This window comes from Elgaria multicarinata, chromosome 7 (assembly GCF_023053635.1).
Source record: "Elgaria multicarinata webbii isolate HBS135686 ecotype San Diego chromosome 7, rElgMul1.1.pri, whole genome shotgun sequence".
NCBI classification, from domain to species: Eukaryota; Metazoa; Chordata; class Lepidosauria; order Squamata; family Anguidae; genus Elgaria; species Elgaria multicarinata.
Window position 1 is genome coordinate 70,228,369 of NC_086177.1, and position 25,975 is coordinate 70,254,343.

The following is a 25,975-nucleotide window of genomic DNA, read 5'->3' on the forward strand; positions in this document are numbered from 1 at the left end:
CTCTAGGTGAAGGTGGTCAGTCAGGTCACAAGTCTACCCTTAGTGCCGTACTCAGACAGAAGACTCATACTGATGGGGATCTAGAAAGCCATTATCCAGATGTGCCAGAAGTGATTGGCCACTGCTCAGGAAGAGAAGGTTGGACTCGGACTATTATTGGCACACGATTCCACACACCATGTGGGTTGTTTAATCATTGCTCTCAGGAGGGTTTGGGATCCGGAATCAATGTCTGGGCAGACTGAGGGTTACTCCAGACAAGACAGAAATACTACTGGTCAGTAGAAATGATGACCTGGGATTGGAAGTATAACCTGTTATGGATGGGATTGCACATACTCCTGAAGGATCAGATTCACAGTTTGGGGGTGTTTCTTGTCCCAGCATTACTCCTGGATGGTCAGGTACCTGCTGTGGCTAGGGGTGCTTTTGCCTTGCTTTATTAGCTAGTGTGCCAGGTGTGTTCCTTCTTGAATAAAAGAGCTCAGGCCACAGGTATATACCTTACTCATAGTTGGATTAGTTTATTGCCCTTCAATAGTGTTTGGAAACTACAGCTCGTGCAGAATGCTATGGCCCAAAAATTTCTGGCGTCCACTTTTCTAACAATATTAAATCAATATTAAATTGCATTTTTGAGCCACAGTTCAATATGCTAGTTATTGTATATAAAGCCCTTAATGGCTTGGGACCAGGATATTTGAAGGACCACCTCCTCCTACATGAACCTGCCCATCAGTTGTAATTACCTTAAGAGTGTTGGTACCCTGATTATGGAATTCCTTCCCAAGGGAGGTTATACTTGTCCTGTCTCTGTTTTTCAAGCTGGCAGTTAAAATATTTTTATCCTGCCAGAATGTTAGGGTATTTTAATCTTGGTAGTCATGCTTTTTGTTTTAACTATTTTACTCCGATTTTTAATACATTGGTGTTTGTATGTAACGACAGTAATTTCTGGATTGTTTAACTCATGAATTGCTATCAGTGAGTGAAGCAACGAGCCCACTCATCACTTCCGTTTTCAGTTAACAACTCTGGGATTACCCACAGTTTCTAGATTCAGATGTCATGAAAGAACCCTGGAACATCCAGTTGTTAACTTAAAATGGAAGCGATGAGTGTGCGGCTCATTGCTTTACTCGGTGGTGGCAATTCCTGGGTAAAACAATTACCACCAATCCGTGCAAACCTGGGCATTGTATAACCCCACTTTCCTTATCAGGAACCATGTGGGCTGATGTGGTACCTTGGTTCATAACAGTAGTGAGATAGCTGAGGGAGAGAAAATACTGATGCCAAACTAGTGTGCGGAGCCTTCAGCCCACCAAGAACCCTGTTCTCTGAACAGGGGTGGAGGAGTATCCGTGAACAATTTATAAAACAAGAACTAGGATTTATTTGACAAGAAAGGGGGAAAGGAGGAAGAAGCAAAACAGACATTCAAATGAATAAACAATTAAAAGTAAGCCTATAAACAATAAAGTAGAGAGAAGGGAATCCAACAGTTATACAGTCCACAAATATAAATAATCTCTTAAACTCTGTCTCAAACTAAATCCAGGACTCCGAGGAAGCTGTACGAACTCTTCAGTTAGTGGCAATTGATTGTGGGACCACTGCTGACTGCTAACTGGTTGAAAGACAGAATGGTGTTGTTCCTCTCTTTCCTGGACATTCCTCAGCCTCCTCAGGATATATTTTTTCTGTCTCTGTCTCTTCACAGTTTCTTCAGAGCTTTCCCTTGCAATTTCAGTCTTCTCTCTCCTCCAGTATCCTCCAAATTCCCCCTCTCACAAGCTCTTCTCAGAATCTTCCCACAGTGGCCCCTGAGGGTCAAAAGGGTTTGATACACTGGCATTCCACCAGAGGGTTACACACAGTTAAAATTGTATGTTAATATCCGGTCAGACTGTGTTGAGAGTCTGATAATATTGAAATTTTGCTGTTGTAAACCTCATTGTGGGCCCTTGTTAGGCCAAAAGGCAGTACAAAATTGTTTTAATAAATTGCAGATGATTACACTGTTCAGTAACCTTCCCTCCCTAAAAGAGCTGCAATAACTTTAGCCACTGAAGGATCCTGACTAGCATTCATAATTTAAAATGGGCGTGGGCCCTACTTGTGGTAGCCTTAATAACCGCATCCTTTTCATCAGCAGGCGAGAGAGACCGACATAGTTCCAAATAGACAGGGGCAGATAGCGCCTGTTCTTCTGTTAGTTGTGACCTTGAGTTGTGTTGAAAACGTGCAATTTTATCTACAAAGTAGGTAGTAAATTCACCACAGTGGGCTGATTAAATTTTTGGTAGAGTCAACCAGATTTAAAAGGCCATTTACCATCCAAAATACCTCAGCTGGATGGAACTTTGCAGAGGCGCTGGCAGCTGAGAAAAAGGATTGCTTCTTAACTGCTATAGTATAATCCTTTAAAAAGAAACTTTGCCGTAATTGGTCAGATTTGGCATGAGCAGCAGGAGCCACTGACAGGGCAACTGCCCAAGCTAACGGGTAACCCCTTCCCCACAAAGACCTCTGAAAAACAGTTGGCCTGTTTATCTTAACTGGCCATCTTAACTGGTCCAGTGCTTTGACAAGCAAGGAATGAGTAGTGTCTGTGCCTTCAGAAGACAATGATCCAACAATGACAATGCTGTCATGCAAACACTGCCAATAACCAATATTACTGGTTCCAGGCCAGTTTAAACCTTCAAATCCAGCCTACCACTTGTTTAGGGCCAATTATTATTTGGGAAATACTAAAGCTGCCATGGACTCTCAAGCTTGTCCTGGAGAGCTTTGCATTTATTTCAGTAATCCTTAGATCAAAATTTATATTCCCATATTGCAGATGAGGGGAATCAAGCTAAATAATGTATTTGTGGTTGGGGTAAAAATTGAATCAGATGATTTCTGGTACACATGCTTAGCCACTACACCACCCCAGTTCTCACATATTTGAGCACACATCATAAGTAAGGAAGGTTATTGGTAGGAAAGAAAGTGGTTTTTTAATTTGCTTTCTGTGGAATAATAATCTCTGAATCTGGCACATAAAACAATTAGGCAACTTCTGTACTTATATTTTTACAGCACTTAGCATACATGACTCAGATTTCTTTATTGCAAGCTGCAGTCTTCAAGAATGCTGAATGCGTTGCATGCTGTAAGCCTTTTTGATTGCTCATTAGTGAATTGTAATTTCACACTTCATTTAAAATATTCTTAAACATTCTCACGCAGTAAAAGGTTTCACACAGTAATTAAGAGGCCCAGTTAACAAAGTCTGAGAAGTTTGATTCCCTCACAGGGAACAATCTTTCTGAATTGTTGCATTTCAATTAATATGTTGAAGTTTTCCAATATACATTTTGTATTAAAGTAGCCTCCCATACTTTTTTACTTATTGAAAATACTTACTAATACTTTTGATTTTCTTCTTTATGCTTTTTTCCCCTTACACAGATAGATGATGAACTTTTTAATCCTGATTATGTTGAAGTTGATCGAATAATGGATATTTCATATAGCAAGGATGATAATGGAGAGGTAAGGGCATCTGACAGAAATTTGTATTTTATGAAGTTGACTTGCTTCATTTCTGTTTGTTATAGATTGATGTTGCCATGTTCCTCCTAGATATTGATATACATTTTATTGGATATTGTCAGTGTATGAGTGGGTGTTTACATTATACAGGTTAAAGGCATCCATACACCATCATTGGTCAAAATATTTTCTTATCTGTTAATTTTGCAAATATTTTGATAGCAAAATGACAAGAAGCCATGTGGAATACATGTTTTTATGAGGACAAAAATAGAGGGAGATATCCTCAAACTGCTTTGGATGTCAAGATTTGAAACTGATTTTTCATTATACTTTTGCACTGATTGTGTGCATTACAATAATTGTTAAGTGTCTATTTCACCATTATCAGTACCTAGTTACTAGGTAAATGTCATCTGTAATAGGCTTTGGTCAGTAAAGCAATACTTCGTTACTCCTTTATGACCACTTGAGCAGTAGCATTTGTAAAGCTGTCTTTCAGAAAAACTCTACTCTAGTGGGCCATTATAAATAGAAAAAACAAATAGTTTTATAAAGCAACTGTTAATCTTTATCACTCTTTATTCAAATGTTAAAATCTTAATAGTTGAATATTTCCCTCATAAATATACAAGTTCATAATAAATATTAATGTATTTTATATAGATGCCCACTTGGGCATTTTTGCTTATAATTTTATGTGGAAATATTCAGTTATTTGGATGTTCAGGCTTCGGAAAAGATTTTTATGCTAAAATGCAATTTCATCTTATTTTGAAAGGTAGTATTGCAATCAGATAATGAAATTCTTGGAATACAATATTGTGTTAACTTATGAGGCACTTGGGTGTTGAACTGTTTTTGCCACTAAAAATAAAGTGTTAATAAAGCTGAATAAGTCTTCTTTAGTTTGTAGAGTTCCATTATAGGTGATTATGCTGCTGCATTTAATGTATTTTTTTCTTTCATAACTAAAAACAAAGCCTGTGACTCATTATTTGGTGAAATGGTGTTCACTTCCATATGAAGACAGCACATGGGAATTAAAACAAGACATAGATCAAGCTAAGATTGAAGAATTTGAGAAACTAATGGCTAGGGAGCCAGAAACAGAACGTGTGGTAAGATTTGATTCTATATGGAAGATGCTGTTTTTAAAAAGCATCATTGTTTGGTTTCAGAAATTGCTTATATGATTTGCTATATTTAAAACAGGAGCGGCCTCCTGCTGATGACTGGAAGAAGTCAGAAAGTTCCAGGGAATATAAAAACAACAACAAACTCAGGGAATACCAGTTGGAAGGAGTAAACTGGCTTCTTTTCAATTGGTACAACACGTACGTAAAACAACAATTGTTAAATGGCAGAGTTTTTAGCTTAATAGTTAATGTCCTGGAGTATTTTAAAAGGTGGGGTATTGTTTTTTTAAAAAATATATCTGGACTATATCAAACAGCAAATTTTGTGAACCAAGATGTGTGTGTGTGTGTGTGTGTGTGTGTGTGTGTGTGTGCATGCTCATATGCAATCTGAAGAATATTTTAAAATTAAATTTATAATATTTCAATTCATTATGTTCAAAATGTCTGAATCAAAAGTGAGATTTATCTCATTCAAATAAACTAAGCAAATATGTTTTGTTAAACCTATTTTGAGTTAAATTATAACTGCATTATTGAACGTTATCATTTGTTAATTGCAGGCGAAACTGCATTTTAGCAGATGAAATGGGATTGGGGAAAACGATCCAATCCATTACATTTCTCTATGAGATATATTTAAAAGGAATCCATGGTCCTTTTTTGGTTATTGCCCCATTGTCCACAATCCCTAACTGGGAAAGGGAATTCCGTACCTGGACAGAATTGAATGTTGTTGTGTATCATGGGAGTCAAGCCAGCCGAAGGACCATTCAGTCGTATGAAATGTACTTCAAAGACGCACAGGTAAAAGTTCTTATTTTAATAATAACATATTATTTCTTACAGAGCTTGGCTACTTAATGCTGATTCATTGTCCTCCATTGTTCCTTCCCCAACTTGGGCCCATCCAGATGTTTTGGACTTCAACTCCCATCTATCCCAACCAGCATGGCCAATTGGCCAGAATTTTGGGAGTTGTAGTGCAAAATAACTGGAGTGCACCAGGATGGAGAAGGCTGTTTTAAAGGAACCCAACCATAGTTAGAAAAGGGATGGTTTTTTTTGTTTTTCCCTCTATTGCTCTGTTACTGAAACTTAAAGAGGAATGACCAGCTTTTCAACTGTGCTTGGGCAAACGAAATGTGACTTCTAGGTACATTTTTATTACATATCAGCAATCTTTATATAGCAGCATGTAATGGGCATTATTTTTAAAGAAGCTGTGGTGTTCTCTTGTCTATCAACTTCCAGTGCAGCGTCTGCAAATTTTAAGAACTGGGCTTAACTATAATCCAATAACTCCACTGTCTGTAGAAAGCAGCAACACCTAGCTTCGCAGTGATATCCAAGTACTCAAGTTTTTCTTTCATGAGCCTGTAGTTTATTTTATTTTTATTTATTTATTGCATTTCTATACCGCTCAATAGGCAAAGCTCTCTGGTTCATGTCTTTATCTCCAACTTTATTCTGTTTATGCAATATTCTTATTATTTCATCTCAGACAAAAAAGGTTGACTTCTTAGCTTGATTCCTCAGCTTCATCTGTCTATCCATTCTGGCCTTACATAGCTCTGTTACACTAGAATGCCCAATTCCTGAATGAGATTCTGGCACCCAGCTTATTCTGTGCATGCTGAGCAACTTACTGTTGCATCAATCAACAACCACATGAATATTCTTGGAAGATGATGTGGGTAACTTTGAAGCACTTTTATTGTTGTGTTAACCTGATCAAATACTTTCTATATCTTTAGGGTCGTGCAGTTAAGGGGTCATACAAATTTCATGCCATCATCACTACATTTGAAATGATTTTGACGGACTGTCCTGAGCTCCGTAACATTCCATGGCGCTGTGTGGTAATTGATGAAGCTCACAGGCTGAAGAACAGAAATTGCAAGCTGCTAGAAGGGCTGAAGATGATGGACCTGGTGGGTATTGATATTCTTAAAAGTCCAAAAGAGGCCTGTGCAAAGTTCCAAAATAACCTGATGGGAAAGTAGGTTGATGTGTTGAGCGTTGCTTCTAAGTTTGTTTTTCATTTTTCAATGTGAAGTATTTTCAGCATTGCTTCTAAGTTTGTTTTTCATTTTTCAATACGAAGTATTTTCAAAATGCAAGAATACAATATACATAATAAATCCATTCCTTAGATCAACTCTAGCCATCTAAATTGAGTCAGACTATCATTATTCTCTAAGTGCTTTAGAAATTTCGGGGTGGGGGGAATGAAATATGTTTGTGGATTGTAATATCACATCTCCATTTTTTTCCACGATATGTTACTGTATCATCCAGGATTTGTTAATCCCATGTTGGGTTGAACTGGTTATTTTGATTTCCAGTTTTTTGTTGTAAAGTTCTTTGCTAGTATTAATAAATTAAAATTAAAAATCAATTCAGTTTTAGTTCCAATGTCTTTCCTATTTCCTAATACTATGACTAATAGATACCTAGGGACTCTTTACTCCTGTTCTTGATTGCAGAAATAGGCATGCTGCTTTTTCCCACTTATTAAAATGAATTGTAGCAGGAGTTAGGTCTTCCTCTTCTCTCTCTCTCCAACCATACAATTTAGATTATAAGATTCTTGGGGCCGGAGTTATTTGTTTCTGTTACTCTGCCTGGTAAAGAGATGAGATGTGAATAGTAGGTTGTTCAAATCCTGCTTTAATAGGAAGCAGTGAAATGCCTGAAATTGTTAGCAAACTCTGGAGAAGCCAGTTGGGTGTTAATGGTTAGAATGCTCATGGATAGAAGGGAGATTCAGAATGATGTGCAATTTGAAAGTTCAGTGTTGTTCCTGATCATCTGTTTCTTGCAGGAACACAAGGTGCTTCTTACAGGTACTCCGTTACAAAACACTGTGGAAGAGCTCTTCAGCTTGCTCAATTTCTTGGAACCAAGTCGTTTCCCTTCAGAATCTACTTTCATGCAAGAGTTTGGTGATTTGAAAACTGAGGAACAGGTGAATTACGTTCACTGGGCTAATTCACACAGTACAACACAACAACCTATTGAGGGTTGATTTACCTTCAAAGAGCTGTAGTACACGCTGGATGCCATCATGAATATTCAACCCATTCACCCAGCCATGCCATGCAAACCCAGCTGGTGGGGATTATTTTGTGGGTTATACAACCCTCTCATAACTCTACAACAGACTGTTGTAGGTGGTTGTAGACCATTCCTAGATCACTTTTCTGTCTTTCAGAAAGAAGTTATTTTTACGAGTGTGGGAAACTATATTTTAGCCTGCAATCCTAAACCATTGAATTAATAGAACCTACATTTGAGTAGATCTTCCATGGATTGCACTATCAGAGTACATTTGGCTAGTATTATCAAAGTACTAATCCTGTTAGAACAACAGTTTTGTATTTATTAAAACTAAAAAGATAGTTTAATCATCAACAGGTTTGGCATACTAATTGTCCAAAACAAATTAGCTCTGATTGTGAAAAAAAGAAATTAAACTTTTTTAAAAAGTTTAAACTCTCTATAAATGTGAAACATTCACTGAACATTTGGCTTTTATTCTGGAATACCAGGATTAGCCAATAGTCACAAAATGGGGGAAGGAGAAGAAATTAAAACTGAAATAAAGCAAAATAACAGCAACTAATAAAAACAAGAATTCACTTTTAAAGGCAGTTTTGCTAAGACAAACACTTCCAACATCAGTTTCATCACGTTGTGGATATTACACTGCCTGGTTCCTGCAGCAAGCAAAATGGAGTCCTGAGCAGTGACATCAGCTACTGATGACTGCAGCATTCCTGTTCCTTTTTGGGGATGCCTGCAATTCTAGCTAGTGGAGAAGCTTTGCTATGCTGCTTTGTTTCCCCGACTGGCCCAGTGCTTGGGGCAAGTAGCCCTTAACTCTTCACCTTTTTAACAAATGAAAGCATAATGATTTATTTTTGGCTTCATGGAGTATTTTTACAATATTTCATCACGGATGAATAGGTAATCCATTGACAATATTTAACTGACCAACTGACTGGCTTGCCAACCCTAATTACAGTATCTTGAATTTCAAAAAGTTAAGCAGTTGTACAATTAAACAGTTATAAGAACATAATTCCTATGCAGAAGAATGATATTGATACTAAAACTTAAAAGTTACTTGTAAATATCAATACTATTTCCAACAGTCTGATCCTGAACCCATTTGTAACCAATAGAACCTGCTTCCATGAAATATGTTGCATACAATGTATGTAAGATAACAAAATTGGGCTCTAGAAGTTAGTTTTTTTGTGTGCAATTATGTTGCATGGTGCGGCATTATATATGCATTAATGCAAACCATGGTTAGCTTTGAAAGCAAAGTTAGAGGCTTTTTTGTAAATCTTCTTTTAAGCTAGCCATGGTTAGCACCAATGTAGATAGAACACTGCACCATAATTAATGCTAGTGAGGGAAGTGGGACAGGGGAAGACCCGTATTCAATCATTTGTGCAGACATGTCTATTAACCAGGGCATTTCTATACATTCCTTCTAGATAAGCTGCTGGAATTATTTCAATATGTAGGGCCATAAATGCCTTTCATTAAATCGTACAAATAGATTTCTTGTTGATGATACAATTAAAGAAAAGGTACCACAGAAGAAAGTGGTGCTGAGCATGTGAGCCCACATTACATTCCCAAGTTTTCTAATCATAGTAAGGAGACAATTAGTATTAATTAAACTGTAATAAAGTTTGAGAAGAAGAGGTATGAAAAGGTATTTAGCTCCAACAAAACATACTGTAAAGGGCTTTGACTAAGCCAAAAAATAGAGTTATGACACTTTACTGGTGCATTAGCAAAAGTCACATCAGTACAAAGCCTTGAGTTCTATCATGGAAGAAAGACAGGACATAAACGTAATATATTTATAAATAAATATAGTGGGCTTTGATTGTTCTTGAACCACCTTTCTAATAGTCGGATCTATTCTGGTGTCACAATGACCCTATGTTACTCTTGCACTACAGCTCCTTGCCGTATGACAAAAAGTGTCATAGCCCATCTGGCTGCCATTGACTCCGCTGCCTGCTCTGATGTCACAGAAGACATTGCAAGCTTTCAGCTATACAACTGGGTGCTTAAGAGCAATGGGAGAACTTTTGAATCTGCAGGTTTTCTTCTGCAACTTTTGGCTAAATCAAACTATGCTGAATGTATATTTACTCTGGAATGTACAGCCTAAAAGTATCCTCCCATACAGGCCTAAATTTTTTGTTATTCCCTCAGCTATTTAATGCCAGTAAAACATCTATAGCTTCCCTATAGTTCATTAGAGATGTAATATTTAGTCAATTAATGGTTTACATTAATTGATTTTAAATAATTTCATTTTAAAGGTTGCCCCCAATTAATCAGGTTGCAAACTTGGAAGAAAATGAAGATTATTAGTACATGTATTTACAAACCCTGCAGGTAGCAAACCCAATTTTGGAAGAGACATTCTCACTTCTTTTGTATAGCATGGAAAGCCTCTTCTAAGATGATGCATGCTGTGACATATGTATTGTATGATCTAAAAAGTGTGCTTTTTTCATAAGTATTGCTCTTACTCATGTACAAATTTAGATCAGGTAGGAAATATAGCATTTTACTTCATTCAAAGTATAACTAATTATTTAACTAGGTGCAAAAACTCCAAGCTATCCTAAAACCAATGATGTTGAGACGTCTCAAAGAAGATGTAGAAAAGAATCTGGCACCCAAGGAAGAAACTATAATTGAAGTTGAATTGACAAACATTCAAAAGAAATACTACAGAGCCATTCTTGAAAAGAATTTCACATTTTTGTCGAAAGGCGGTGGTCAAGCAAATGTTCCTAATCTCTTAAATACTATGATGGAATTAAGAAAATGCTGCAATCATCCATACCTTATCAATGGTAGGCCTGAATTTTCTTACTTTTTAAAAAGAAAGCTATGAGGAGGATTTTGCATTTATGAACACAGCATTTTTCTTTATATTAATAACCTGAATATATATAATAAACTTACTGTTTGGCATATTTTAATGTGATGTTCACTGTGGCACATCCTCAAGACCCAGACAACACTTCCCCAGCTTTTGCTCAGAACCCAGTGTGCTCTCACTGAACAAAGCACTGAGAGAGTTAGTAAGGCAGGAAATAATAATTCTAGTGTTCTATGAGAAGTAGCGTGGCTTCTTCATGGCCATGATGGTTGCAGTAATGAGGAAAATATCAATTCTTTGTCTATGCCGTCACAGCAGAAACAAGAAGGCAATTTAAGAATCCAAACCCCCTCTGTGCTGGGGGGGGGAATCAGCCTCCACCATCACAGCTGGCAATCTTTGTCTGCAACTCCCATCCTAACCTCTTTCCTTGGGCTCCTGTTGCTGTTGTGGTTGCTGTGGCTGGTGTCAGCATCCCCTTTCACTCATATACCCAGCTAGCTTCCCATGAGAAGTGCTGCACTTCGCCCCAATATCTGCTCTGTTGCTCTCCCTTTTTGAGAACTCGGACAAAGAGGAGACGAAATGGCATTTCTTTGTTTTATAATACCTTCGGCGTTGGTGAGATGCGGTCTGCACTGTGAGACTGACAGCAGACTGGGATGTAGATCGGGGAATGGGGTATACTTTGTAAAATTTGTAGAATTCACTACCACAAGATGTAGTGATGGCCAGTAACAGCTTTAAAAAGGGAATGCACAGATTTATGGAGGATAAAGCTACCAGTCATGATGACTATATATTTCCTCCAAGAAGAGCCCTGCTGGATCAAGGGTCCATGTAGTCCAGCATTCTGTTCACACAGTGGCCAACAGCACCCTCCCAACCATGTTCCCCAGCAACTGGTGTATATAGGCTTACTGCCTTCGTTGCTGGAGATAGAGCATAGCCATCAAGACTAGTTAGCCATTGATAGCCTTCTCCTCCAGAAATTTACCTAACCCCATTCTAAAGATATGCAAATTGGCGGCCAGCTCTACATCTTGTAATAGTGGACTCCATAGTTTAACTATGCACTGTGTGAAGAAGTACTTCCTTTTATGTGTCCTGAATTTCCCACCAATGGGAAGTGGGGCGCCTTTTTAATCTTTCGGCATTAAGGTTTTTATGCCCTTCATGGTTTTAATTTTTGTGAACCGCCCAGAGAGCTTCAGCTATTGGGCGGTATAAAAATGTAATAAATAAATAAATAAAAGGTCACCCACCACACTGAGGTCTTGTGTCTTTCTCAACACTCTTGCTGCCAGTACATTCAAGCTTGGATTCCTTTTTCCATCTTTACTTATTTTTATCCAATATTTTTCTGTCTGAAGCCAACCAGTAAATTTCATGATTAAACAGAAATTTGAATCCAGGTCTTTCTTGTCCATGTTCACTGCACCATACTGGTTGCTCGTAGATCGTTGTGCTACAAAATTAGATAAAATGTATAATGAAAGTAAAGGATACAAGCTGTTTAAAAATAAGTGTGATTCTGAATGCAAAAATAAAGTATGATAGTATACTCTTTGTGACTATTCCTTTCAAGGGTATGTGAGCTTCCCTTTATGCTTAATATTGCTGAGTTGTTGCTAATGCAAGCAGAGATTGGCTAGTAATGCTTTTTCTATGATGTGAAAGGTTTTTGTCCCTGTTTAGGCTGTTGAACATGACTTTGGGTGTTGGGTTTTAAACTGTATTTCACATTAAAAATACTACACAACTAAAAAGTAATAAGGTTGTTGCCTTCTTAAATTGATTCTCATTGCCTAAAAAGTTCAATACACAGCTTTGCTGTTAAGGAACAAATTGCTTTGAGATATTTTGAACTTGTCTGTTTGAACTACTTTACATTAATGAACCTGTATATAAGAGATCGAAATAAAAAGTACATATTAACTTGACAGGAGATCTTCTGAAATGGGAGACTTTTTGATGAAGTTAATTTCACTAAACTGATGATGAGAACTCTTGTATCAGTGTGCCATGACACCAAGTACACAAGTGTATTTAAATAAATTTCCGCCATATGCATTTCTATGTTTGCACACTCTTTGTGGTAATCTTTTCTTCTGAGTTATTGCTTTTATCATCATAGATGTAAAGTAAGACAAGAGCTGTCCACTTTCTTCCCTCCCAGAAGTATCTGGTATTCGTGTTTTATCTTATTGATAGATAATTAACAACTTGGAGCAGACTCAGATTAATTATAATTCAGGATAAAGTATGTGGTAGCTCTGTTTTGTAAAACAAAACTGTATTACTATTGTAGGAATTATTTTCTGATCAGCTCTGTTGATGCTGTAAAACCTAAAGGCTGGGGAAATTGTCAGAATTTAATACGGAGGAGCAAAACATCAGTTCGGTTTTTTATAGGCAGTACTTTCTAGTCAAAATGCAAACATCTGAACAATTAGAGGCAGATGTGCGTTTTGAATTATGTTGAATTATGTTTGAATTATGTTTTTACAAGATGGAAATATTATAGTTGAAAACACCTGATTGAGCTTCTTTCACCATAGGTTCTTATCATTCTGTAGAAATAGGAATATTTAGGACCCTTTCCGAAGGGCCACCTGTTAAAATTTGGGATGAGGGGGAGGATGCAAAAGCCAGAAATATTCTGCAATCTGATGTGAATACCATGCTTTTAAGAGGCAGCATTGAGCTATGGCCATGGATCCACAGTAGGTCCAAACAGCTACTACCATCTTCCCAGTAGGAAATGCCTGACAGATGGATCAAGCATGGAGTGACAGAACAATAAACCATTTTCTGTCCAGGTTTCATATTCAACAGCGCTGCAGCCTGTTGTATTGATGCTGTTTCTTCTCATTAAACACATATTTAGTCTGTTCCAACATAAAAGTAAGACAGAAGAAGGAGCCACAAAAAGTAAGGAAACCCTTAAGGCCAGGCAAATAGCTTGGGTTGAACTTAATTTCCAAGCTGTTAGCTATCAAAAAAGAAAAAAAAACTGACCACTAAATAAGGTTTAAAACTTGCATCTGTTAAAATCCTGCTTGTGAACTGGACAAATCCATGGAAAAATATAAGGAGGTTGCCAATCAATAGTTAACACACACCTCTAAACAATACCTTGTTAAAGCCACAATAGTACTACCATATTCTACCAAGAATTTGTGCTCTTCTAAGTTTGTAAAGGGAAGAAAGGTAGATTAGAAGCATGGTATTCACATCAGACTATTTAATATTTCTAGCCCTTGCATTCTCCCCACCAAATTTAACAAATGCCCCTTCGGAAAGTGTCTTAAACTCCTTAATCATGAGCTGTCTGAAGATCTCACAAAATTATGAGGATTGCCAAAAAAATCACTTTGGCTGATAACACCATCATACTAAGGTGCTTGTCCTGTGTCCTCCAGCCAGACACCATTTGGCGGTATCGAAATGTATTAAATAAATAAATAAATTGTCCTAACCAAAAAAAGTATTCTCTATTTGCTTTTCTCTTGAAAGGTTTTTTTTTTTTTGGTAACAAGGTGTTATCAATAAATGAGCTCAAGAAGCTGTCTAGACTTGCCACATCTGTAGCAAAGTACAATATGATAACCCTACCACAAATTATGCAGTAGAATTTCCTGTATTTGGGGAAATCACAGGGGTCAGCACAACTCATGGGTTAAAGCAAAGGTTTTAAGTGTTGGACTGACACTTGTGGATGCCCTGCTTCCATTCCACACTTCCCCAAGTTTCCAACAATTCCTTTTAAGAAAGGTCTAGCCCCACCCCACCCCATTTCGATGCTCCCATTCAGAGCAGTTACTACCACGGGATGGGGGAGGGGGAGAGGCTACATCTCTTGGGGAAGTGTGGATGCCCTGCTTCAATTCCACAAGTGTCAGCCTAACACTTAAAACCCGGAGATCACCTTGCTAAGTGACCAATCTTGTTTCCTTTTTCTAACTTGTCACTGTCAACGGCTGTCAAATCAGCCTATATGCATTCTCGCCTTGTCAATTTCCTTGTACGTTTCATATTGCACTTAGTTCCCTTTGACAGCTGAAACCTACAAAGGAATTTGCAAGGCTATATATATTAGACAGTTGCACGTGTGCACTTGATTAGCTGTGAAAGACTAACAAAATAATAATAATTTATGAAAAAAATGCGCAAAACTAGGGAGGTCAAGAAGGTCGTTAAAAGCCAGGGAATGAAAACGGAGTCATGATTGGAGGGGGGAGGGGGGACAAGGTGGGCAGAGAAGATGGGTACTGCATTGCAAGACCCGGGCATGGAGGACCAAGGGGGATAACAACCCACGGGGAGTCTGATCGTATGACGGATGCACCTTGGGTTGTAGCTTATTCACAGGGTGGGTTGTTGTGTTGTGCAAACTCACCTAATTCTAGTGAGAACAGCAGATCAGTTGAAATTCTACCCATAAAGCAAGTGTCGGCCATCTGGTGCCCACCACATTTTGGATTACAACTTCCATACTCCTTGACCATTGGCCATATTGTCTGTGATTGTTGGGCTATGTAATAAAATTCATCTGATGGGCACCAGGTTGCCTGTCCCTGCCATAATGCATGTGCTGCATCCACATGCAGTTCTTTAGCAGTGACATACATCCCCATTAAAATTAAAATAATTGTGAGCATGAGCTATATTTGTGTTTCTTGATGTTAACTAGGAAAATTGATTCAAGCAAAGCAGTGATTAATCTCAAACAGAAATTGCAGATATGCTTTTCACTTTGGTTGCCTTCTGATTTAGTTTGCTATAGGAGTTTTATTATTACATTGCGCAAGTTCATTGCTGTTGCTTATGGTTAGCTTGCTTGTAGTCATAGATTTTTGTCAGCTAACTTGCGAATGTCATTCTTAGGTTATCCTGCTTTTGTTTTCAGTATTCATTTAGGCAAATAGTGTTCAATAGTATAAAAGAAACCAGACTGTTTTAAGCACATGGGGAGCCTTAAAGAGTGATTTTTAAAATTTGGCTGAGCCTTGCCTATATACTTCTCCAAGTGGACAAACCTTCCAGATCCTGGCAGTATTCCAATGAGGTTCTAACCCACAATTAGTAATGTGGTGGAGGAGCCATGAGTTGTTCTGTCTCCATCACCCATATTTTCCTGTGTTGTGGCTACAGACTTTTCTCATGGGGTTATCCCCACTGTCATTGTGGGCTAACAATTATTCATTTTGCCTCACAGAAATCCTTGTCTTGTAGAAGTTAAGAAGATACAAATTAAAATTTTATCTTATCAGACTAGAATTATAATCTATAATTATTGCACTTGGAGTGCTAAGTGATATATTTCAAAGACTCTTCTTAAAAAGGAATTCATTTTGCCATTACATCTTTCAACCTAGCTGTTAGATATTGTTTTTCTGTCCTTAATTTACTAATTAATTATTCCATCACTCCCTGCTCCCTAATTTGTTATGACTTTTGGCTTGGCACCTCTGTGTTGTTGTGAAACTTCTTTGTTGGAAGCTTTGGTTGTATTGTTTGTTTGTGCTTCTATGTTTTCGATGCTATTTTTAGTTAAGTAAATGCAGCTATGCAAATATTTCTTCACATATAAAACTCTTAGACATTGTATAGGGAACTGGAGGCAAGCTCATGGTTTTATTAATAAAACCTTTAGAGTATTCACATACTGCTGTCCAATCTCTGCAGGTGCTGAAGAGAAAATTTTGGAAGAGTTTAAAGAAACACACAATCCTGACTCTCCAGATTTTCAGCTCCAGGCAATGATCCAGGCTGCTGGCAAGCTAGTACTGATTGACAAGTTGCTGCCAAAACTGAAGGCTGGTGGCCACAGGGTGCTTATCTTTTCCCAGATGGTGCGCTGCTTGGACATACTGGAAGACTACCTCATTCAAAGACGGTGAGAATAACAATATAATCCAGTTCTAAAAAAGAGCGATTATTCAACATGCTATCAAGTATTTAACCTGTATTGCGAAGAGAGGAAACAATGGAACTCCAGGAACATTATGAATTGGGAAAATGGTTCATGCATAAGTATAGCGATATGCATAAGTATAGTGATAATTGTGCTGTTAATTGTAACCTTTTGCTCACAACCATAACAGGCTCCACCTTTTCATTTATGGTTAGATTTGAAAACTATTTAAAATGGCTAGTACACATTATGGATAGGATTAAAATTTGTTTTCTACCGGGATGAAATCATACTCTGCAGTAAAGTTTACTCAGATAAGAGTCTTGCTAATATGCCATGCCAATTCAAGAATATTCTCCACCTTTATTATTCTGTTGACTCCGTAACAATCTTCAGCTCCTTATCACTGAAACGGAAAAATCTCAACAAAGTAAGTCTATCAATAGTGTAATGCCTTCCAGTATTTTTTTGTGTATACATAATCTAAAATTTGGCATGCTACTTGGATTCCTGAGAAACTTGGAAATCTAAGATTCTTGTCCATGTGATTTGGAATAACCTTGGAAAATCTGAAAATAGACCAGTAGACTTTCAAATTCAGAAACAGAAAATAGACTTCTGTTTACTTTGTATCACTCAAGTCCTGGCTACAATATTCCAAACAGTGATAAGAAAAAAGGCTACGAAGTTAATTTTGGGGGGGAAAAAGTATGATTGTATATATACATTTGCTGAGGGCAGAACAGTATCTAGTGTTGTCATAGCGCTAGAGTAAACCAACACTAGCGCAATGTCATTAGCACGCCCTAAATGAAAGGGAAACACAGTGATTTGCCACCCAGCAAACCACACTGCTGAAATTCTGTGACAAATCACTGCTTTCCCCATCTTCCTGGCAAGCGCTAATGATTTTGCGCCAGCGTTGGTTTACATTAGCACAACATCGTTAGTGCTATAGCTCTGTGAGATCATTGTATACAGACCACAGAATTTAACTTTCATTCCTGAATTCTCGAGAAAATAGAGTCTCCTTGTTTTTATGTTCTCCTTGTAATACTGCTCTGTTTCCCCAGGTATCCATATGAACGAATTGATGGCAGAGTAAGAGGCAACCTTCGTCAAGCAGCTATTGATAGGTTTTCCAGACCTGATTCTGATAGATTTGTGTTTCTACTGTGTACAAGAGCAGGTGGTTTGGGAATTAATCTCACTGCTGCTGATACCTGCATCATCTTTGATTCAGATTGGAACCCACAAAATGATCTTCAGGTAATATTGTAAGAGGCAGTTGTCATAAACCTTTCCCTTAGTGCTCTGCAAAGGGGAATAATCTCTTGGGTAATGTGCTGAATTTGAAAGGTACATGCATACACTCCTCAAAGTAGTTATTTGTTCTAAGAATTGTTCTAAAGTTTGGAAGTGCTACCTCTGCCTGAACTGATGTTCTTAGGAAGGGATTCTTGAGGAACTGAGGCAAATAGTGGTGACAAAAGATGAATTTCTCAACCTTATTGACAAATTGAAAGTAAATGAATTACCAGGCCCAGATGGTATCCATCCTAGAGTTCTTAAAAAATTCAAATATGAAATTACTGATCTTATAACAAAAGTATGCAGCATGTTCCTAAGATCAGCCTGTGTACCAGAGGACAGGAAGATAGCCAATGTAACACCAATTTTTAAAAAGTGAAGTGGGAGAATCTGGGAAATTACAGGTCGCTTAGCTTAATGTCTGTTCTGGGTAAATTTGTTGAAAGCATTATTAAAGATAAAATTAGTAAGAATATATAATGACGGGCCCTGTTGAAAAAGAATCAACATGGCTTCCACAAATGTAAGTCCCATCTCACTAACCTTTTAGAGTTCTTTGAGAGTATCAATAAACATGTAGACAGGGGTGATCCAGTAGACATTGTTTACTCGGACTTCCAAAAGGCTTTCGACAAAGTCCCTCGCCGAAGAGTCCTGAGCAAATTTAGCAGTCATGGAATAAGGGGAGAGGCCCTCTTATAGATCAGTAACTGGTTAAAGAACAAGTAAGAAGTCAGTAGGAGTAAATTCTCCCAATGGAGGGTTGTAAATAGTGGGGTCCCACAGGGATCTGTATTGGGACCAGTGGTTTTCAACTTGTTCATAAATGATCTGGGATTGGGAGTGAGCAGCAAAGTGGCCAGGTTTGCCAATGACATCAAATTATTTAAGGTGGTTAAAATCAAAAGGGATTGTGAGGCGCTCCAAAAGGATCTCTCCAAACTTAGAGAATTGGCATCTTACATGGCAAATGCAGGTTAATGTAAGTGTAAAGTTGGGACAAACTATTCCAACTTCAAATATAACCTGATGGGATCTGAGCTGGCAGTGAGCAACCAAGAAAGAGATCTTGGGGTTGTGATCAGCTTGATGAAAATGTTGACCCGAGATGCAGCTGCTGTAAAAAAGGCAAACTCCATGTTAGGCATAATTAGGAAAGGAATTGAAAATAAAACTGCCAATTCTAAAAAAAAAAAAAGATAGTGTAGAGCTGGCGAAAAATGGGCAGAAAAGGGAAAATAAAATGATCAAGAGGCTGGAGCAATTCCCCTACGATGAAAGAACAACAGCTGGGATTGTTCAGCTTGGAAAAAAGGCGAGTAAAGGGAGACATTATAGAGGTGTGACAAAAATATGCATGATGTGGAGAATGTAGATAGGGAGACATTTTTCTCCCGCTCTCATAATACTAGAACCCAGGGTCATCCCATGAAGATGATTGGTGGGAAGTTCAGGACAGATAAAACGAAGTACTTCTTCACACGGCACACAGCTAACTATGAAATTCGTTACCACAAGATGTAATGATGACTACCAATTTGGATATCTTTAAAAGGGGGTTGGATACATTCCTGGAGGGGAAGCTATTAATAGCTACTAGTCCTGATGGGTATGAGCAGCCTCCAGTATTGGAGACTGGGGATCATGGGCAAGAGTGTCCGGCTTGTGGGTTTCCTGGCGACAGGTGGTTGGTCTGATCTAGCATGGCTCTTTTTATGTTCTGATGTTACTTTCCCTATTTTACTGTGTTGCATAAAACAAATCTCTTTCTGTAATTTTTCAGGCACAAGCTCGATGTCACAGGATCGGACAGAGCAAATCAGTGAAAATCTACAGGTTGATAACAAGGAATTCTTATGAAAGGGAAATGTTTGACAAAGCTAGCTTAAAACTTGGTCTTGATAAAGCTGTGCTTCAGTCCATGAGCGGAAGAGAGAATGCTACAAATGGGGTAAGAATATATATATGTATCTCTTTTTTCTTTGCATTTTTTTTTAAAAAATGTGCACATTAAATGCAAATTCGCATTTATCGTCATGGATAGTTTGGCCCTTTGTTACAGGAAAATATTTAGTAAGGAAGTCCTTCTTGTTCCATAAGTTAGTTAGAAGTATTGTATGTTAAGTTTCAGAAATATATAGGAGTATATTCAGCGGGGTCTTTCTGCTAGTGCAAATGACCACCTCCAAACTAAATGCAAGGATCGAATCCAACTAAAAGTTCTGCTTGCTCAACTGCTTGCAGATTTGAAGTTTACAAAGTCTTCTGCTAGTGCTTGCACAATAGGGAAAAACAGCAGAGCTCCACTAGCACAGAAATTCCTTCTGCTAGCAGTATGTTGGATTTAGGCCAAGGATCATACTGTTTTTTTCTGTGATATGTGATAAATATCTGTATTGAAAAGGGTAACTCATTCCCACCACAAATTACAGGTCCAGCAACTTTCTAAAAAAGAAATAGAAGATCTTTTGAGGAAAGGGGCTTATGGTGCACTAATGGATGAAGAAGACGAAGGGTCCAAATTCTGTGAGGAGGATATAGATCAGATTCTTTTGAGGCGAACACACACAATCACTATTGAGTCTGAAGGGAAAGGTTCTACATTTGCAAAGGTAAGCATTAAAGTTGATGATTTTCTTATATAACTGGAAGTTTGCGTGAATGATTTTTATTGTGCATGTCGCAAGTATCGCATTTAAACCCCAGTATGCAAGTAGAACTGAAGGAGTCACTATGTCAAAACCAAATCCAAAATTCACCTAAATCCTGCACAAATGCAAATTGTCACCAGTGCAGCATGGAAGCCATACCCCCTGCATGAAATCTCTGTGAATCCCATAGAAGACAGTTTTAGAATTTTAGAAGCAGCAGCATCTATAAACGATATGAAAGACTTAATTTCATATTTAAAACCAATACAAATGTCCATATAGAACATGGATATCTTGGTTATCAGAGCAGCTGTAAGCCCATTCTTCATAACATATCAGCTGTGAGCATTCATGCCAGTGGCAGAGAGGAGTGCTGCATCTTAAACCAGAATGCCACATCCCACAGAGTGGAGATATGCCTAGAATCAGTGCAGTTTGCAGACCCCTTTATTAGGAAGTTCTGTGCAATGCTGAAGGCAGTAATTTATTTTACTGTGTCTTGAAATGTGTTCTCTGTCAAAGGTGTTCAGTATCCCTGTGAAGGAAGGGAATGCAGTGACTGGAATGGTTGGGTTGTGATGCATGAGCAGAGACAAGCCCATAAGAAGAGCCATGCTGGATCAGACTGAGGGTCCATCTAGTCCAGCACTCTGTTCACACAGTGGCCAACCAGTCATCGGCCAGGGACCAACAAAGCAGGACATGTTGCAACAGCACCCTCGCACCCATGTTCCCCAGCAACTGGTACACACAGGCTTACTGCTTCGAATACTGGAGATAGCACACAACCATCAGGGCTAGTTTGTTGTTGGGTAAACCGCTGGGTTGTTTAGCCCCCCCCCCCCAACAATCTAGTAGTCCAGGTTCACATGTCACACTCCACACCCTACGAAGCAGCCAATTGTGGATTGTAAGAAAAAACATGCACAACAAACAGTTGTTGTTTTTAACCGATGGATTGTCGTTATGTACGAACCAGGCCATTATGTGTGGTACTGCAGGAAGTCCTAAAGCAACCTGTCTTCATACTTCTTCCCAGAGTCTAACTTTTCTTAAAAATAATTTGTAGTTTTTAAGCGAAACAATAGGTAAATATCCACGACTCAGATATTTAGCTATCTCATTTATTTCAGTTCCATCCTTGGACCTCTGTATCCCCTGTCCTGAAGATTGTTGAATTACAGCAGCACTGTCATATGGCCACCATTTTCCTTGGACCGCTAGTTCTTTATGATGCAGAATTGCATGTCTTTTACTGACAGTGTCATACTAGAAACCTAAAAAGCAAGTTGAATAAATGCAGACAAAAAAATGTCATTGTGTTAATATACATTGGGATCCTTAATCAAGATACGTGTTTTTTTAGGCTAGTTTTGTTGCATCTGGTAACAGAACAGACATTTCTTTGGATGATCCTAACTTCTGGCAGAAGTGGGCAAAAAAAGCTGAACTTGATATTGATGCCTTAAATGGAAGGGTGAGAAATTTAATCTATCCAATACATTTGAAACACTAAAATATGGTGGTGATTGTTGTTGTTTTTAAAATCAAACCTCATTTTATTTTCATTATAGAACAATCTAGTTATTGATACGCCAAGAGTAAGAAAACAAACTAGACTATACAGTGCAGTCAAAGAAGATGAACTGATGGAATTTTCAGATCTAGAAAGTGATTCTGAGGAAAAGCCCAGTATAAAACCCCGTAGGCCGCAGGACAAATCCCAGGGTTATGCACGGAGTGAATGTTTTAGGGTGGAAAAAAATCTGTTGGTTTATGGGTAAGTAAAATGTGCCTGAATAGCTTTGTAGAATATTCATAATTTCTAAAGTTTGGGCAAGTATTGCTAGTAATTCATAAGGGGCATTTATGTAGAAGATTCAAACTATAGCCTCGCATGCATTGTTTGACAGATAGTGGGCTGGACCCAAGATTGTCATCTCACCAATGGGGCGGGAGTTCCCTGTCTGCGACACCACCACCTCCGCCCACCCACAAACTCCAGATCTGCTCCAGAGGGTTGGGGGACCTTCCAGCCCAGATTTGGGGAGTGCATAGTGGTGGTGGGGTTGCAGAGGGCAGGAGAAGACAGGGAAGTCCTGTTCTGCCAGCAGTATCTTATTTCATTGGTGGAACAAAGATCTTGAATCCAGCCCCTCGTTTCTTCGAATATGTCAACCGCTTCTCGCTGTCATAGCAAACAATGAAAGAACGTAGCTGGCATGCACAAAAATGCACTGCTGGATTTCCGTCACAGTTTTTACAATTTACAGTTTAAACCCACATCTTCCATTTAGAATTTGTTACCATGATCCTCACAAGTTAGAAGATGCAGTTGGTTCAATGTGCAAATTGTATGACCACAAACTTTGTGATTCTTTTCTAATGGCATAATGTGAATGCTTGAGCTTATAAAATTGCCAGGGTATTTTCCCTTTAAAGAAAAAAGAAAAAAAGTCACTTGCCATCATCATTCTTGTTAACCATAAAGAAAAGCTACTGTAGTGATCTTTGGGGGGAAATGAACAGGTAGTCAAAGTATTAGTATTAGTTTTTATTGCATTTGTTTTGTAGCTCAGTAAACTCTTGTTTCTGTGAAACATGAGAACTTCCAAGCTAAAGTAATGCCTCAAATGACTTATTGCCTTGAACTTAGCCAGGCTGCCTTACTAAACCACCATTAAGGTGAGATTAAGCCCACTATCTAAACTTTGCTCCTGTAAAGTTGTGTACAGTTATTACAAATAGAGGATTACAGGATCAAACTCAAGTTGATCCAAAAATCTCAAGACTGCAGAAATTGCTCTAGGATAGAATTTCCTATTCAGAGCCTATGAGGACCATTAGTGTTAAACATGTGTATTTTATTATTTCCAGTATAGTTAAATTGTGGCTTTTACGAGCAGTGAAGTTGCTGCCTGCTTAGTAAAATAAATATTTTTAACCCTATGGTGCTAAAGCTGGATTCCCTGAGGTGACCTGCAAATTTAGCATGTATTTTGTCCTAACATAGGAACTCTCAGTTTATCTGGAACTCAGGAGTTAATGTCATAATATGAAATTTGGTACTGAATGTGTGTATTTCCCCCCCCCCTTTTTATTGTGAATATTAACAAAATAGAACAGAAAATACATTGTGAAAAATGAAAAAAACATACATTACGTATATAGGATTATCGATTTCCATCGTGTATACCGTTAATTAAAAAAAAAAGGGAGGGGAGAGAGAGAGTTATTCAAAGGTTACAAGAAAAGCAGACCAGATATCCATGTATTTATCCACTTGCAAGCTGTGTCTATATATCAATCGTTCAAAAGTTGATAATGTTATTAAGTCCTCAATTCATTGCATTATGGGAGGTGTGAATGTGATCGTAGAAGTCCTTTGGCTGTCATAAGGGTTCTGAAGATCCATGTGTATTTTTGTATTTTTCTTGTAGCTGGGGGCGCTGGACTGATATCCTTTCACACGGGCGCTATAAACGTCAGCTAACAGAACAAGATGTGGAAACCATCTGTCGGACAATCCTTGTTTACTGCCTCAATCATTACAAAGGGGATGAAAACATCAAAAGTTTTATCTGGGATCTGATCACTCCAACTGCAGATGGACAGACACGAGCCTTAGTCAACCATTCTGGTATGTATATAACAAACTGTAGCAGTCATGGCATATTGTTCTAGAATCATGTCAGATTTTGGAAATAAAGGCGTGTAGGTCAGTACCTTCCTTTGTAATATCTGAAAATCACCTTTGTGCTCTGGTTATTTATGTTTGATCAGCAAATAAGTAGCTTGCTCTCTGTCACCCTGAATTAAATATATTAGTGCCTTCATATGGCACTTTGCTACTGAAGGTGCCTTTCCAATAGCTCATCTGGACTATTTCTATTAATAGTTTATGAAAGTCAAGAAATAGCACTGATCTCTTGATAGCTTTACTTAGGAAACGGAGATATACCAAGCAAGACCATTGACCCATCCAGTTCAGCATTGTCTACACCAGGGGTGAAGAACCTCTTTAAGTCTGAGGGTCAAATTCCATTTCAGTGAAGGTCTTGGGGGCTGTATTCCAGTTGTGGGTGGGCCCAGAAATATCAGCACATTTTAATTTAAAGAACTTTTTGCCAGTAACTAAGCATTAGGTCAGGCATTTCAATCTTTGAAAATTGAGGAGGTGGGGAGCAGCACAAAAGGTGGGAAACCATCAAACAATTGGTGGTTGCGGGAAGGGGATGGGGCCAGGGGAAGGCAGCCTTCTGGGGAACCCCAGACAGCTAGATTGGGACCCTCAGAGGGCTGGATTTGACCCCGGGCCTGAAGTTTGCACCTCGGGTCTACACTAATTGGTAGCAGCTTTCCAGAGTTGCAGATAGGAGCTGTTTCTTCCTCCCCGTTCCCACAATTGGAGATGCTAGTGATTGAACCTGGATCCTTTTGCATGTAACACACATGTCCTAACACTGAACTACAGCCCTTCCCTCGTCTTTTCCTTAAGTTAAGAAACCTGAGTTTCTTCAGTCAAAAATTATGTCCACAATAATAATAGAAATTGTTCTTAGTCATTATATATTGTTTATTTTTTTATTTATTTTTTAGATTTCTGTCCCACACTTAGAATGAGTAAAGAAAGGAAATATCAACTGGATGAAAATCCACTGTACTAGAAGTCTAAATGTAGCTTCTTTGGTATTAGTTGCCATTTTGTTTACTTGCAAATGGTTGAAATTACTAGTTAACTTTTTATGTTTTTTCCTTTGCATAAAATATGACTACTCTATCAACATTGGTGCTGGGAGTGGCTTGCTTTTTGCTTGGATGTTGGAAACCCAGAATCAAATCCTGCTCTCCTCTTCCCATCCCCCCAGTATACATGTCACTAGATTGCATTGGTCTGCTCTGGTCAAGTTATTCTATCAGCCCAATCTACTACACCGGGTTGTTGCAAGGCTATATCATTGCCTTGCAACTCCTTGGAGGAATGGTGAGCTGAAAACATCTGGCATGATCCAGCCAAAATTAAACACTTTTAAATCCCACTGACTTTAAACACATGCTTAACCCTCTCCTTTGAATATTGGCTGGATCACACCCATTATATTAATTCTTCACTTTGTTACACAGTGTTGTTTTTGTTTTTCAAGTAGCACAACTCCAACTACATGAAATGCTGAATTCTGCAATCTATAAATTATGTACATTAAGAAGCTTCGTATGACTTCCATAATTAGGTTTAGTTTATTCTGTGATTTTACTACTTTGTATAATTTATACTACAATCCTAGTCTTGTCTACTCAGAAACAGAGTGCAATAGGACCCTGTTAAGTGGGTATAGGATTGCAGTCATATTCTTCTTCTAGTATTCATGGGTGACTAAAAAGCTATATAGGGCACTGTAGTCTCTCCTCTGAGAATAGGAAATCTTCAGCAACTTTTCTGGTTTCACAAGATTCAACCACACATGTTCAAATATATCTT

General features: G+C 38.2%; 1 protein-coding gene across 7 annotated transcripts in view; it reads left to right on the forward strand.

Moving 5' to 3' along the window:
- The window catches only part of CHD7 (chromodomain helicase DNA binding protein 7), a 154,430-nt gene that overhangs the window by 106,457 nt on the left and 21,998 nt on the right, over positions 1–25,975 (forward strand). For all 7 annotated transcript variants that reach the window (XM_063130767.1, XM_063130772.1, XM_063130773.1 and 4 more), the window contains 14 exons: positions 3,463–3,546; positions 4,530–4,667; positions 4,762–4,883; positions 5,249–5,492; positions 6,443–6,619; positions 7,513–7,656; positions 10,330–10,585; positions 16,306–16,516; positions 17,608–17,803; positions 19,629–19,796; positions 20,278–20,457; positions 21,863–21,973; positions 22,071–22,276; positions 23,937–24,136. In XM_063130767.1, coding sequence (XP_062986837.1) covers positions 3,463–3,546; positions 4,530–4,667; positions 4,762–4,883; positions 5,249–5,492; positions 6,443–6,619; positions 7,513–7,656; positions 10,330–10,585; positions 16,306–16,516; positions 17,608–17,803; positions 19,629–19,796; positions 20,278–20,457; positions 21,863–21,973; positions 22,071–22,276; positions 23,937–24,136 — 2,437 coding nt within the window. The remainder of the gene's footprint in view (positions 1–3,462; positions 3,547–4,529; positions 4,668–4,761; positions 4,884–5,248; positions 5,493–6,442; positions 6,620–7,512; positions 7,657–10,329; positions 10,586–16,305; positions 16,517–17,607; positions 17,804–19,628; positions 19,797–20,277; positions 20,458–21,862; positions 21,974–22,070; positions 22,277–23,936; positions 24,137–25,975) is intronic.